Genomic DNA, 14447 nt, shown 5'->3' with positions numbered 1-14447 from the left:
AGAAAGAAACATATTAATCATAAGAGATGTAGCAAAAAGAAAATTTTATGAATCCAAAATGTGTTAATAGCAGAAATGTAAATACTTAGAAACAGAGAACTAAGAAAAATAAGAAAGAGTTAACAGATGGCAAGAATAGAATATTTGTACAAGATTTCCTCCAGAAAGGTCATTATTTTGGTAGATTATTCAAGAGCTAATAATACAAGGCCTGTTTTTTAAGAAAGATCCAGTTTAAAATAAAAACAAACTTACAGTTAAACCATAAAAACTAAATGTAGCATAAATGTAAAGCATAAATAAATGCAGTTTTTTATGTGTGGTCTTTACTACGCATTATTTAATGTTGTTGTAGTAATATTTATCTTTTTTACATAGCTACCTTAACACATTTTTCATAGTGATTCACTCGCTTCTACATTCATTCTTCAAGAAATTCTCCCACCAGGAACTTGAACCACTTGGTAAAACTATTTTTCATGTCACTGTTTAAGGTGAAGAAAGTGAAAGTAATCACTGGGAACTTAATCAGGGCTACAGGGTGTTTGAAGATTTTCCAATCGCCTCGCTGTTTGATTTACAGTGTGACCAGGCAGTCATGCAAAAACAAAACTTTGCGGGATAGCATACCATGTCATTTATTTCATTACAGCTATTCTTAGATTTTTAATTTTCACAATACATATTTCCATTCATAGTACTTCTGTGATCACTTAATTCGACAAGCAAGACACCCTAGACCCAAAAAAATAGTAGCCATTAAGTTTCTTTTCTAAACATTATTATTTGAACTTTTTTGGTCTAGATGACGAATACTGCCACTGCTTTGTCTTACCATTCGAATAAGAATTCCAGGTTTCATCTCTAGTATCATGTGATCAAATAATTCATCAATTTCATTTTCGTGATGCTGCAGCAAGAAGTATGTCGGTTTACATCTTCGGCCTAGTTTTTTACCAAGCACATATCTTTTTATAGCCCAATTTTTGAGTCAAAACTTCCATAAATCAAAGATTGTGAAACATCAAAGACAATGAAGTGCCAGTTTTCTTGAAATTTTTTGTCAACTTTTTCAATCAAATCATCCATTTTCACCCATGACAGGCTGTTGTTAAATCCTTCATTCTTCGCCCTTGAAATGGGTTTCAAGGGTCAATTTTTATAGTTAGCAATTTATTAGTTACACATATAATCATCTCTAAAGAACGGCACACACTCTCAACAAAAATATCTACATAAATCAATTCTATTGTTCTCAGCAGTATAGATGTTTACAAATAAACAAGGAGAAAATAAGAGGATTGCAGGTTGAAATGAATACCTCTTTATTTAAACTGATAAAAAAATAACAAATTACACAAGGAATTACATTTATATTTATTTTTAGAAATAAAAAATAAACTTTAATAATTACAAAATAATTTGTGCAGTCAAATGAAATGAATTGTACACAATTACACATACATTAATTTAAAAACAGTACACTGTATAAATTACTTACAGCCAATACATAAATTAATTAAAGAAAAAAAAATTAAATTAAATTAATTTACATAACGAACAGTCTAATTAATTGTAATTTTTAATTTTCTTATCTCAACTGCTGTGTTAAAACAATACAGTAAAAACAATACACTTATAACTGAAACTTTATCAATATATCTTAACTGTAAAGAAAACAACTAGTTTACTACACAATTTAAAAATATGTATTTACTATATTTATATTTAATAATTTATGATTTTAAATAATTGATAATTTACAACATAAAATACATTAATAACCAAGGAGCTGTCAATTTGCAAGAAAATATTTGCATTTTATTACAGGTGAACTATATTTATAGGAATTCCTTACTGTTTGTGTATAATTTATTAAATTACCCCAATGAATACACACCACATTATTACATCATTTCAATATCCTTAAAAAAGGTTTGTGTACTGTAATTCATTTTTAAAGATTAAACTTCTTCTGCTAGTAATAACTGTGTTTTAAAAGACTAGTAAAGTAGGGTGAATTTTTTTTGTACATAAATGTTAACACTAAACATGTATTCTATGTACCATAATCTTAGAAATGTAGGCAACCTGACTGAAATGCAAGCATTCCTAAAAATGACAGCCATTCTTCAAAAATAAAAAGCATCCCAGTCAGGCCTTGTGGGAAAAATGAGAAATTAAGTGATTTCTTGCTGGCTTTTTCATTAAATTGAATATGCTGTTATTCATGCTATTTTGCTGTTATTTTGTTACATTAACAAAAATAACAATAAAAGCATTTCAAAAACTGACATGATAAAAAAATAATGATGAGAAAGGAAGAATTAATCAGAAAGAACCCGTCCATGAAAAGTGAAACACAAAGTAATTAAAATTAATTAATAAAATGTTATACTCATACATTACTAAATGAATTATTTTCTCTTAGCCATTAAAGTCAGATCTCTCTTTGATATTTTTGCTTGGCAGTGCTTGTAGATCTATGAGAGCTTTTTTAGCTTTTGTACACCCACAGAATTATTCTTCAATTTCTATAATTTTTTTGAACAATTCAAACATAATATTCCAGTAACATTATCAAATGTCTTTTCTGTGAAAATGAAAGTTAGCAAGACAACTTTATTCAATTGCAATGATTTTTCTATGATTATAATCTCAAAAAAGCTTCCCACATACCTTGTGCTTTTCTTAATTAAAAATCTACCACAAAAATTTCTCTCTAATTTTTCATTTACGCAGTACTGTTCTTGGGATGTAGTCATGTGTTAGTTCAAAATCTTGATGTACTTAACAAATTATACTAGTTCAATAATATGTTCAATTTTGAACTTAGTTCCTGTAGGATTTTTTTTTATAAGGTTAGGAGGGCCTCTCTAGTAACTCTACAATGCCTGGAGTTCTAAGATGAGCAATTCTTTGGGTACATTATCAAATTCTCCCCTTATTTATAGTACAGTTTTGAATGACAAGACATTAAGTCAGAAATATATGATATTTATACTGAAAAATTAAATCAAAGATATTTCATTTATGATTAAAAAATTCAATAATCAGAAGACAAACCTATCAATATTTACACTAAAGTAAAAAGTGGTAGAGAATTGATGTTATCAAGATTTAAATAGATAGCGATCGTCGCATAATGCAGCAACCAATAAAAACTGCTATCTCAATCAATTGGAATAATAAATTTATGCTATAAAAAATATGTTTTTTTGCTAGCCCTGTGTTTTACCCCATGAAAAATATAAGTTAATAACCATAGTTTGTTGTAATTACATTGGCACTGTCAGTATAGACAACAACTTCATAAGGATTTATGTTGAAGAAAATGTTTTACACATTCATCTATAATTTTACTGAAAATAGAATCAAGAAAACTTGACTACACTATACTTAAACTCTAAACCTACAACTAACTGTTACTGGGAGGGGAAAGGAATTCTTCAAAGATGTAAACAGTAAATTAATTTAAAAACAACTTTAATTTTTTCTAAATATTTTATAAGATCACTGACACTATAATACATTTATGACACCATTAAACTAAGGAAATTCTTACATGAACTCTGACCTTATATAAGTTGGTTTATGTTTAAATAATTTTGTTACACTGACCTCCACAAACCTATTTATTCCAATTTTATTGTCATAATTTTATACAATGAAAAGTTAGATTAAATATCTTGTCAAAGAGGTCTCATAACAACTGGGACAAATCAAATCCTGGTATAACAGTTGCTGTTTAATAAATGTCACTGTTTAGAAACCAGAACCATTACTGGCAAACATCATCAATTATAGCAGTTGTTACTGAACATGAGTGCTGCCTGAAAGCAGTTTTAATGTATAATTACATATTTGCAAATTTTGAATAATAGTTTCCTACTGGTTGAAATCAAAAAGTATAAAATAATTATTGTATTATTATGAAGTATTAAATTAACAAAGTATTTAATACTATTTTTTTTTTTCAGTTTATATATTATTAAATAATTTTTTTGATCCCTCTATTTTCCATTTTTCACAATATTTTCTATAAAAGGTTTCATTACAATAAAAAAAATAAAAGTAAACTTGCACCCAAACCAAATCTAATTATTATATAAAAAAGATTTCTTTATAAACTAAATACTGCTGCAGCTAGGACATAAAAAAACTAAAACTTCTAAATATGTTAAAAAATCTAGCAACAGCTACATCACGCTTCATTTTTAATAGAATATGGAATTCAGTTTACCTAAATAATAACAGTAGCCTAATTTAAGCATCAAGATAAATCACATTGGTTTCCTGACAAAATTTTAAATTACAATATAATTCTTTTTTTTACAATATAAACAACCTACTACTCATAAAGTAATTAAAATAAGCTATTTCCAATATTACAGTAAAATAAATCATTTAATTACTGACTGCTAAAAATATTTTATTTTGAAATTTAATTTATACATGTAAACTATTGCTTTTCTCCCAATAAATATTTTTTAAATGTAAAGTAGTCTGACACTTCTAAGCTACAGTGGTTTAGAATCATTCATCTTAGTTGTAGTTTAATTTTACATCCAGTTAACTGCTTAGACATTTTGTACTAGTTTTTAACTCTTAGTTGGATCTGTCTCTTCATCACGGTATACTAAACAGAAAATTAAATTTCTTTCCATATTTTATGTAATTAGCTTTGCATTAAAAATTCAATGGCAGTATTCAAAAGGTCAATTAAAAAATTGAATTCATTTTATTAACTAATATTAAATTGATGGAATACAAAAGAATATATATAGACTGTAATTGTAGTTGCTAGTTAACAAACCATTTAAAAAATAGCAGGTGATGGTAATACTGTTCCAAAAATCAACAAATAATGCAACTTAATTTTTATTTGCAGCAATAAGATTTAACTCATTTATACATTACTTAATTTAATTACATTTATCATTGCAAATTATCATCACAAGCCTATTTAATTATTTGGAAAGGAATATCTTATTTTTAATTGGTTCCATAACTTTTAGTTTTAATAAAAACTTATAAATTGATTGTTCTAAACTTTCTATGAAATAATTAAAATTCTAAATAATTAAGATCCTGCCATTACCCACAGAGTAATGGTGATATAAACAGTATATGGTGATTTACTGCAAGCATTACATAAATACTAGTATTTTACAGTATTGTTGCCACATCAGGATGTTTAAAAATAATTTGGCTTGCAGTCAAAATTTACTTATTATTATCACATATGTTACAAACTGTCAAGAAGAATGAAAATGTATATGTCAAAGTCATTCAATAATATTCTCAGCTCTAAAATAACATGTATCTTTACCCAGCTTAAAATTAAAGTAAAATAAAACAAAACGTATCATACATAACACACTAATGTAAAGGACCACATTAAAAATAATACTAATGCAATTTCCCTATGATACAATTCTAATAACAATAACAACGACAACAATAACAATTAAAGTAGCCTAAATTGTACAATAAGATTATAAATAATTTATGATTCCTTATTTATTAAATATTTTGTACTTTTTTTTTATACTACAAGGATGGCAATCATAAACTAACACATGCAAACATACAATGGTCATATGATGATTGTATGAATGTTTGTAAGTGACCAAACGCAAGAAAAGTGACCTTATTTTTCCCAAGTGGAATTATCAGTACAGCTGTTTTTAGTGATTCAGGTCAAAAAATGTGGTTTTTAGGTTTCTGCAAAAACTGCTACTTACATTCATTCTAAACAACTACAATCTCATTCATTTCATGTATTACAACATTAGATAGTGAAAAATGTTATTTTTGTGAACCCTTACACCAAATGCAAAAGGGACCTTAACTTCAGTCATATGATTTACACAGGTGAAGACAAGGTCTCTTTTGGCTGCTTTGTATAAAAAATACTTGTTTTAAGAGTAGGTATTGTTTTATTTTATTTCTACTTTTTTTTCTAATTTATTATTTATGAAAGTATACTTTTATGAAACTATTACTTATTAAAATTTTTCTTTTACTACTTATTTGACTATGAACAGCTACTTTATCAGCTGTTGAGTGTTCAGTTTGGTGCTGTTACCATTGTTTGTTGAATAAGTTAGTTACAATATACTGTTTACAATAATTTTCAGTTTCTGTTTTATCTGAAATATGGAAGATAATAACAACCATTGGGTTGTAAATGTGCCAGAGGACCTTAGGAAGGTTTATGAGGATTATTTTTTGTGGGGGTGCAACCAGTTCAGACAACTCGGAAGATGAATTCAACAAGGAAATTATGGAACCTCTAGCTGAACATCTGCAAAATGAAGCCAATGAAATTCAGGAATTTAACTTACACCAAATACCTACTGTTCAGGTTGGTTCAAGTATATTTTTCGTTTAGTCTAGATTACATTAGATTAGGTTATATTACTTTAAAACCAGCCACTTGTACAAATTTATGGCATAAAAAAAAAGTATTAGTAAATGAAACATATGGTTGCAGTACATAGGAAAGAATTCGCTTAAGTTTGCAGTGCACTGAGCTGTATTATTTTACTTTTGAATGTCAGTGGTATTAGCTTCCAATCTGAGCATGATCTTTTGCTGTTAGCTCCCTTCACTGATCCTGTTTTTATCCCATGAAAGGGTATTATCTTATTGTATTACTTGATTCTGCTTTTACTACAAAAGTTGATTGTAATGTTACATATTTTAAAAGTAAAATAAAATTAATAGTGGTTTTTGTTTATGTTCTACAGGAATTTGAAAATCTGGATGAACTGATTGATTTAGTTGAAGAAGTAGCAGCATTGGGATTAAAACAGCAGAAATAACAGAAAATGCTGCACAATTACCAGTTGTTGGAGATATGGAAGAAGAGGGAGATGTTCTACTCTGAGTAAGTTTAACTTTTCTGTCATTTCTGTAAAAATGAACTTTCTGAATTCACCCACAAAAACAGTATTATGTTTAATTTTTATTCTGCAGGAATGTATAATCCAAGAAGAAAGGATTTTGGAAGATGAGCCAGAGATCAGAAGTAATTACATTGAAGGGTGTTGTAAAAAAAAGTGAATAAAGCTTTCACTGTAGATGAACTTCTTGGTTTCAATTTGGAAAGCAGACATTATGATTATAATCAGGATGGATGAATGTGCTTGATATTACTATCTTGAGGTATTTGCAGAACAAAAAATGAGATTAAAACTAGTAAGGGGGTGAAAGAAGCAAGAAACAGCAAGAAAGATTGAGAATGGCTTTCACATTAGCTCATCAGTGTATGTGAGAGTATTCTTTGTAGCCCATGCTATAAAAATAAGGTAGTTTAAAAAATTGAAGAAACATTTTAAAGAACGTGGTATGGAACAAACTTTTCATAAAAATTATAAACGCACCAAAGAATACTTTCCCTCAGGACATGATTGAAAGAATTATATAGTTTTTAAGAAATTATGCTTAGGAGTTGGTATTTTTCATGCCAGGTAGGTTAGCCACAAAAATATTGTGAAATTGCTACCATCTTCTGAAACAAAGGCTGAAATTTATGAGAAGTACAAAAATATTTGTCAGCAGTTAAGTGAACAGAGTGGAGGCTACACTTCATTTTTAGATACATAGAGGGACTTCTACCCTGACATTATAATAATGTGTCCACAAAACTGACCTTTTGAATTTTATCAGAAAAGCATGATTTCGTTTGATAAACTTTGTGGTCGCACTGAAGTCGAGAAAGAAGCCTTCTTAAAAAAATGCCAGGACCACTTGATATTGTATCTGTAAAAAGGACACTTTGTAAATCAGTCATTAAAAATACTTTGGATGAATTAAAGAAAAAATCCTGATGAAACTATGGAATTACTAATCCAGAAAAATAATGATGGGAAGGTTATATACCCAATTTGAACGACAGTAGCGTGGATTATAGTTTTGACTATGCACAACAGGATTCCCTGGAACCCAGACCAATTTACTTTCTAACACCATGCAAGGTTGGGGTGTTTAGAATCATGAATGACAATAAAAAAAAAAAACAACATAATTTTTTAATTCCTAGAGCAGCCAATACTTCCAAAGACTCAAACATTGTGGTAAGCTATCTGCATCACTATCTAGAACAACATAGTCTTTGTGAGAAACAACTACATATAAATGCTGAAAACTGTGTGGCTCAGAATAAAAATAACATTCTGACATCATATTTAGTTTTAATTGCGACTGGGCATTTGGCCTGATGAAACAGAAATTTTGTAAAGGAAAAGCATTCACTGGCACAGCTAGCAGAAACTGTATCAAGTTCTACCCCATCTGGTTTACACCAACCTGTAATCAAGGCAGTGAAAGTAGAGATATTTTTGTTTATGACTGGCCAACATATTTTAAAAATAAAGAGTGGAAAATTAAAAAAAATATCACACAGTTCGACCATTTCTGTTTTTCTTATGAAACAAAAGGGTAATTTCTACAAAGAAGTTAGTAAAATCTCCTCCTGTAAAACACACTGTGACAACTGAGACTGAGCGTCAAGTGGACTTCCCTGGAGCCGTTCTCTCAACAGGATCATCTTATAAAAGAAAAAAGTTTCTTTTTGATAAAACTCATCGGTACTATGTTAAAGATTGCAGAGATATTTTATGCCCTGATCTTGGTCTCCACCTCTTGTTGGAACCACAGTACCATTAATAGCAATTGCTGAGATTCAGGTACAAGAAGCAGCTACAACTTCTGCATCCTCACATCAAAAGCGTCAATGACACAAAACAAAATAATTTTTAGTATTAATATATAAAAATGATAATTTTTTCTTAAAAATCAATTCTTTAACGTATTAGCACTCAAGTTGTAAATACTAGTTTGACATAAATTCAATTTCTAATTAGAAAATATTTAATTAAACACTATTATTATTACTTATTACAATCGCAAGCAGTTTTTGTTGTAACATGCCTACAGTTACCTTCTTGCAGCTTCAAATGAATGAACCACAATTAAATTTTGATAATATATCTGAAATCAGCACAAAATTTTCATTCAGATGATTACAGTTGCTTACGATCCTGATGGTGAGTAATGTTTTTATATTCCTCTAAATATTGCAAAACCTTAACAATCTTTTTCTCAAAAGACACTATAACTGTAAATTCAATTGGTAGTAACTTAACAGTTTTTGGAATTCTTCAACAAATTTTATATCAATTTGTTCAGAATTTTGTGTTCTTTCCAGGGACACTAATAACCCAAATATGGCCAAGGTGAAGATAAGGTCTCTTTTTCCACGTTTGGTTTAATTATATTTACATATACGTGCACATAAACATATGTGCACTTATATGCTTTGTTTTGAAAGAAAATAAGTTCCATTTCTGCTGATTTTTAATAAACATTAACGATGAACTACATAAAATATAATAATAATAACAACAGAGGATAGTTAATTAACTGTAAACTATTGCCAGATCAATTATTGTTTGGTAGAATTAATTTTCTTCAAACCATATAAGTAATATAATAGTTTAATTGTATGCAGTATAGTAATATTTAGTAATACTTGCTATTTAATATTTTCCTTCTGATCATATGAGTAAACTATTTTCACTTTGTAAACTGTATAATCAAAGAATTTCTGAGTAAGCACAGTTTAATTTGTGTATTATACACCCAAATTCCTGCACACTCTGTGGTGGCTTCAAATTAAATTTAATCAGTACTAGAATCTTATACAGTAGGTAATTATGAATTATTGAAAATAACATTAAAACAACTATGAAATCTAACATGAAAACTGAAAATTGTTCCAAATTTTTATTACACGTAATAAAAATCCAATAATTAAGTCCAAAATAAAAGTATGAAAATAATGTAGCAAAAAGTTGAAAATATCTACAAAGAAGAGCATAAAATAAAACTCAACTTTTTTTATCATCAGTTATTTGACTGATCTGCCATTCATTTCTGTTCTGTGTTAACATTTTAATATAAAATAAGCTAAGTACTTGTAATAAATAAATCAGTTATGAACAAAAAAATAACAAGAACTTTTAAAAGTAAATACAGCTATGTATCATAGCTAATATAAATACAGCTATGTATCATTATATTTTTGCTAATTTTTTAAATTTAATTCATGGAAACTGCTTTGGAATAGCTGTTGGGAGTATTCCCAACATAGCTGTATAATATTCTAAATATTATAATATTTAGAATATTATACATTAGTCTAATATATTTTTAATAGGAGTATTCTAAACAAAACAAAAAAAAAGTAAAAAAGGATAAGTAATTAGCCATACTGCTATATCAAATGGGAAGGCAGGAGAAAAGCATAATAGGTACTGCAGAATTAATCTGCCTACAGTTAATATTTATCAAGGAGTATTGTTGTAATGTTGTATTAGTTCTGTTTTGTTATGTTACTATTCATGGTAATGAAACTAGATTACTGTATTCCTGTTAATGTCAAAATATTTAATAATGAATTCATCCTCCTCTAGTTTCGTGTTATTAGTGATTCACTATAAAAAAATGTCTTTATTTACTGTACCTAATGTAACACAATTCATCAGTAATTTATTATTTGCATAATTCTTTCAATAAGATAACCATTTATAGAAAAGTAAGTAAAATAAATTAATCTATAACATTTTTAAACATTGAGGAATTTTTCTTTCTTAAAAAGATAAATTAATAAACAACCAATAAAATAAAAAAACATATAACTAAACTTCTTCCACACTTATGCAACTTGACAGTCTCCTTAATAGAAAAATTTAACGTTTGTATTAAAAGTACACATTGTTGGTTAAAGAAAACTCAAATTCACAGTGATAACAGCAATAAAATAAAAATTTTAAATACCACTGTAATAACAACACAAATATTACATTAAGTGAACAATTTTAAGCAATACTTTTCTTAAATCAGTTAGTGGAAAAAATGACAATTTTAAATATTTTCATTAATACCATATTTCACAGTCGATGCAGTATATATTCGTCTATTACAATAAACTGCAAATGTAGATCGCTGATCACAACTACAAAAATAAAGTCACTTTATGACAAAGACATACACTGATGCAAATACTATAAATAAATAAACAATTATATATACACACACTATGTATCATAATCTTCATCAACAACCAGTACCGGAGGTGAAGAAGATCGTTCTTTTTTACCTGCTGATGGACTGCTACTAAAATGATTGGGTCTGCTGTTAATTTGTACAGGTGGTGTTTCAGTATAAAAGTTTGGATTCATTCGAACAGAATAAACATCTTCTGAATTTTGGCACACTGTTGTGGTTGGAAATATTCTAGCTTCATATTCTGCACCAACCAAAGTTTCTCCACTGAAAAAAAAATCTTAAATTAATAAAACATGTTTATTTAATTAATTTTAAATCAATTATTTAATAATTCAAATTTGTCTATACTATATAAATTCTAATTTGCTTATTCAGATGATGAAAGCTGGATAGAGATTTTAGGAAGTGATAATCAAGGGCACTGTAATTTTCAATTTAACAGCATGTAAAAGTATTCGAATGCATTACACAAATTTCAATTGTTAATATTGCTAACTAAAAAAAATTTTTATTACAAAATAAAAATTTTTTCAATTTGTTTCTTCAAAATTACTTCTAAATAATGAAGTTTTATTTTTTTTTAATATTTACAAAATAACATAATATAAATTTAAATAATACTGCTAAACTGTATCACCTTATTTAATTTTTATTTATTTTTAATAATATATTTTATTTGAAACTAGTTTCCAATATCAAAATGATCCTTGTTTTGGTTTAAAATTATAATAAAGTATTATTCTGCCATGTTTTGTTCTGTTTTATTTTAAATAAAAATCAAAATTCTTAAATTCTTTTTCATGTTAACTTGACTTTACTTAGATAGATTTTTGTACAGAATTAAATTTTCTAAAAAATATGTTTGTTTACTGGAAATTTAATGAAGTTAATCTATTAACTCTGAATACTGTAATAGTCAAACCTAGAAAATTATGTTTTACAACACAATTTTTTTTTTTTTGTTTTATAATATTTTCAAACACCACTAGAGATACAGAAACTTGAGAAGATATAATACAGAAACATACTAGAGATTCTGAAACTTGTTTTATTCAATTTTTCTGGGCAAAGACATATGAAACCATCAAATTTAAACTTTAATTTTAATTCCAAGACTTTTAGTAAGCTTCAATTTACTCTAGAAACAGAAGAAATCAAGGCAAAATTTTTCTCAAGTATATAGAAAATGAAGAGCTTCTGGATGCAAGTTTATATGAACTTTTTTCTTTTCATTTATAGAACATGTCATGGAATATTTTCCATCTCTTCATGAGACACTCTTCATAATTATATATATATATATATATATATATATATGAAACATAAACCATCAAAACACATTAATTAGATAAGTTAAACTTACCATATTAATTTCCAATAACTAGTTTTCATGGTATCCTGCACCTTGTGTGTGTTATGTATTATATATATATATATATATATATATATATATATATATATATATATGTATCTAATTATATAATATAAAACTTATTCAGCTATTGCACAAAGTACAGAATTAAAGAACATTCTTTTTTCATTAAGTGCTTTCAGGCATAAGCCCTATCTTCAGTAATGCTTTTTTAAATTTTACTTTTTCACATTTACACAGTAGATATCATGATATGCTAAAATTTACAGAACAAATATTTGTTCAGCCAACAAAAAAATAATTTTTTTTTAAAATTTAAAATGTTATAATATTAAAATTTTCTTTAACATGCCATCTATATGTTAACACAGTACTGCACTGATTGTCTAATTTATTTAAAATTCCTTATCATTTTATTACCAACTTAAATATTATGTACAAGAATATCCCAATCAAATCAGTAAGCTGAGTTTACATTTATATTTATATATATAAAATCTTCCTAAAGTATTTTAAATAATAATTTTTAAACATTGCCAGAACAGAGTTATTACTGAAAATATTAGACTGATATTCTGGTCTTCTTTGAAGGATGTCCTACAGTTTCCATACGGGAAGCAGCACAATTGCTACTCATTTCTTATGGTTCAATAACAAATGTGTTCAGAAGCACAGTTATCATGCATATAAATCTGCAGTTCTCACACCATGATGCTTGGTGATGAAGGAAGAATTCAGTAGTTTGATTGCAGAACAGGTTGTAAATTATCTTAATTTTTTTGTCTAATGTTATTTAATGTAAAGAAACAAATTTCTCCATTAATGAGATGCACAATAAAAGAAAACAATAATTAGTGTCAAAGAAGGACACAATAAAGTAAGATTTTCCATAAACTGCTGGTATGCCATGATCAACAATCAAACTTTGGCCATGCATTTTCATAAGGCAAATCTTACAGGAGCTCGATACAGTTAATTACAGGAAGATGTTCTACTACCATCCATTGATTACTTCCCTTTATATTCACAAATACAAATATATTTCCAAGATGGAGCTCCAGTACACAACTAAGGCTATGGAATTTTTAAATGATTTCCAAAACAGTTGGATTGTTAACCCACGACCTACTGCTTCAGTGGAAGAAATAACAGCTACGGTAGTCAAAATTTTGTCCAACATCCATCACAACACATTGATGAAAGCTGTTAATGATGTTGAAAGCTGTTTTCAGGAGAGTGACTGCCTGCATTTTTACTAACGGTGGCTATTTTGACACTTAAACTGTTATAATTGACAGTGCAATTCTCTTGTAATTTTTCCTTCCTAACAAATAAAACTGAAAACCATAATGTTCAAGGTAAGTCTTTCAATCTTACTTTTGTTTTATTCTCCACTTTACTTAATTTTTGAACTTTAAAAATATTATTTGACAACCAGGTACAAATACATTAAGTTTCCATTTAAAATAATAAGATGGACACCATATTTGATTTTACAATTGTCAGCCTGTAGCTACTTAACAGCTGCATTTACAGAAAAGTACCCAACAACAAAAATGTTTTAAAATACTATTTTCTACCCAAGAATGCAATAAGAAAATAAGGTTTCCATTTGAAATAATGAAGTTGGTCGCTATATTGAAAAAAGGGTAAAGATTTCAAAAATGGTAATACTGTATTTTTAATGCAAGGAAAATCTAGAGAAGTTTCCTGTTTAAAGTTTCTCATAAAATTTATAGTTTCCGAGACCCAGTGATGGCCATCTTAAATTGATATCCTGTATATATATATATATATACAGCTGCTCAGGCTAAAGGTATCCAAAAGTAATGGTCTATATTTAGAAAACCAGTTGTCATAATCTCTTAGTAGGCTTAATCGACAGAGAATATCTCCAAGATTTGTTCCGTATACACCCAAGGTCAGCGGAATATGATGCACAGGCAAGCCAACTCACAGTACAGTTGTACTCATTATTAGTCAGTTGAGATATGGA

The 14447-nt window shown here is 27.8% G+C and overlaps 1 protein-coding gene across 3 annotated transcripts in view; it reads right to left on the bottom strand.

Moving 5' to 3' along the window:
- Window positions 1–1308: 1308 nt before the first annotated feature.
- The window catches only part of NC2alpha (negative cofactor 2 alpha), a 48607-nt gene continuing 35468 nt past the window's right edge, over window positions 1309–14447 (bottom strand). For all 3 annotated transcript variants that reach the window (XM_075356777.1, XM_075356776.1, XM_075356778.1), the window contains one exon: window positions 1309–11343. In XM_075356777.1, the coding sequence (XP_075212892.1) occupies window positions 11109–11343 (235 nt within the window). In that variant the 3' untranslated portion in view covers window positions 1309–11108. The remainder of the gene's footprint in view (window positions 11344–14447) is intronic.

This window comes from Lycorma delicatula, chromosome 2, assembly GCF_047948215.1.
Source record: "Lycorma delicatula isolate Av1 chromosome 2, ASM4794821v1, whole genome shotgun sequence".
Classification (NCBI taxonomy): Eukaryota; Metazoa; Arthropoda; class Insecta; order Hemiptera; family Fulgoridae; genus Lycorma; species Lycorma delicatula.
This window is presented reverse-complemented; position numbering and strand designations above follow the sequence as displayed.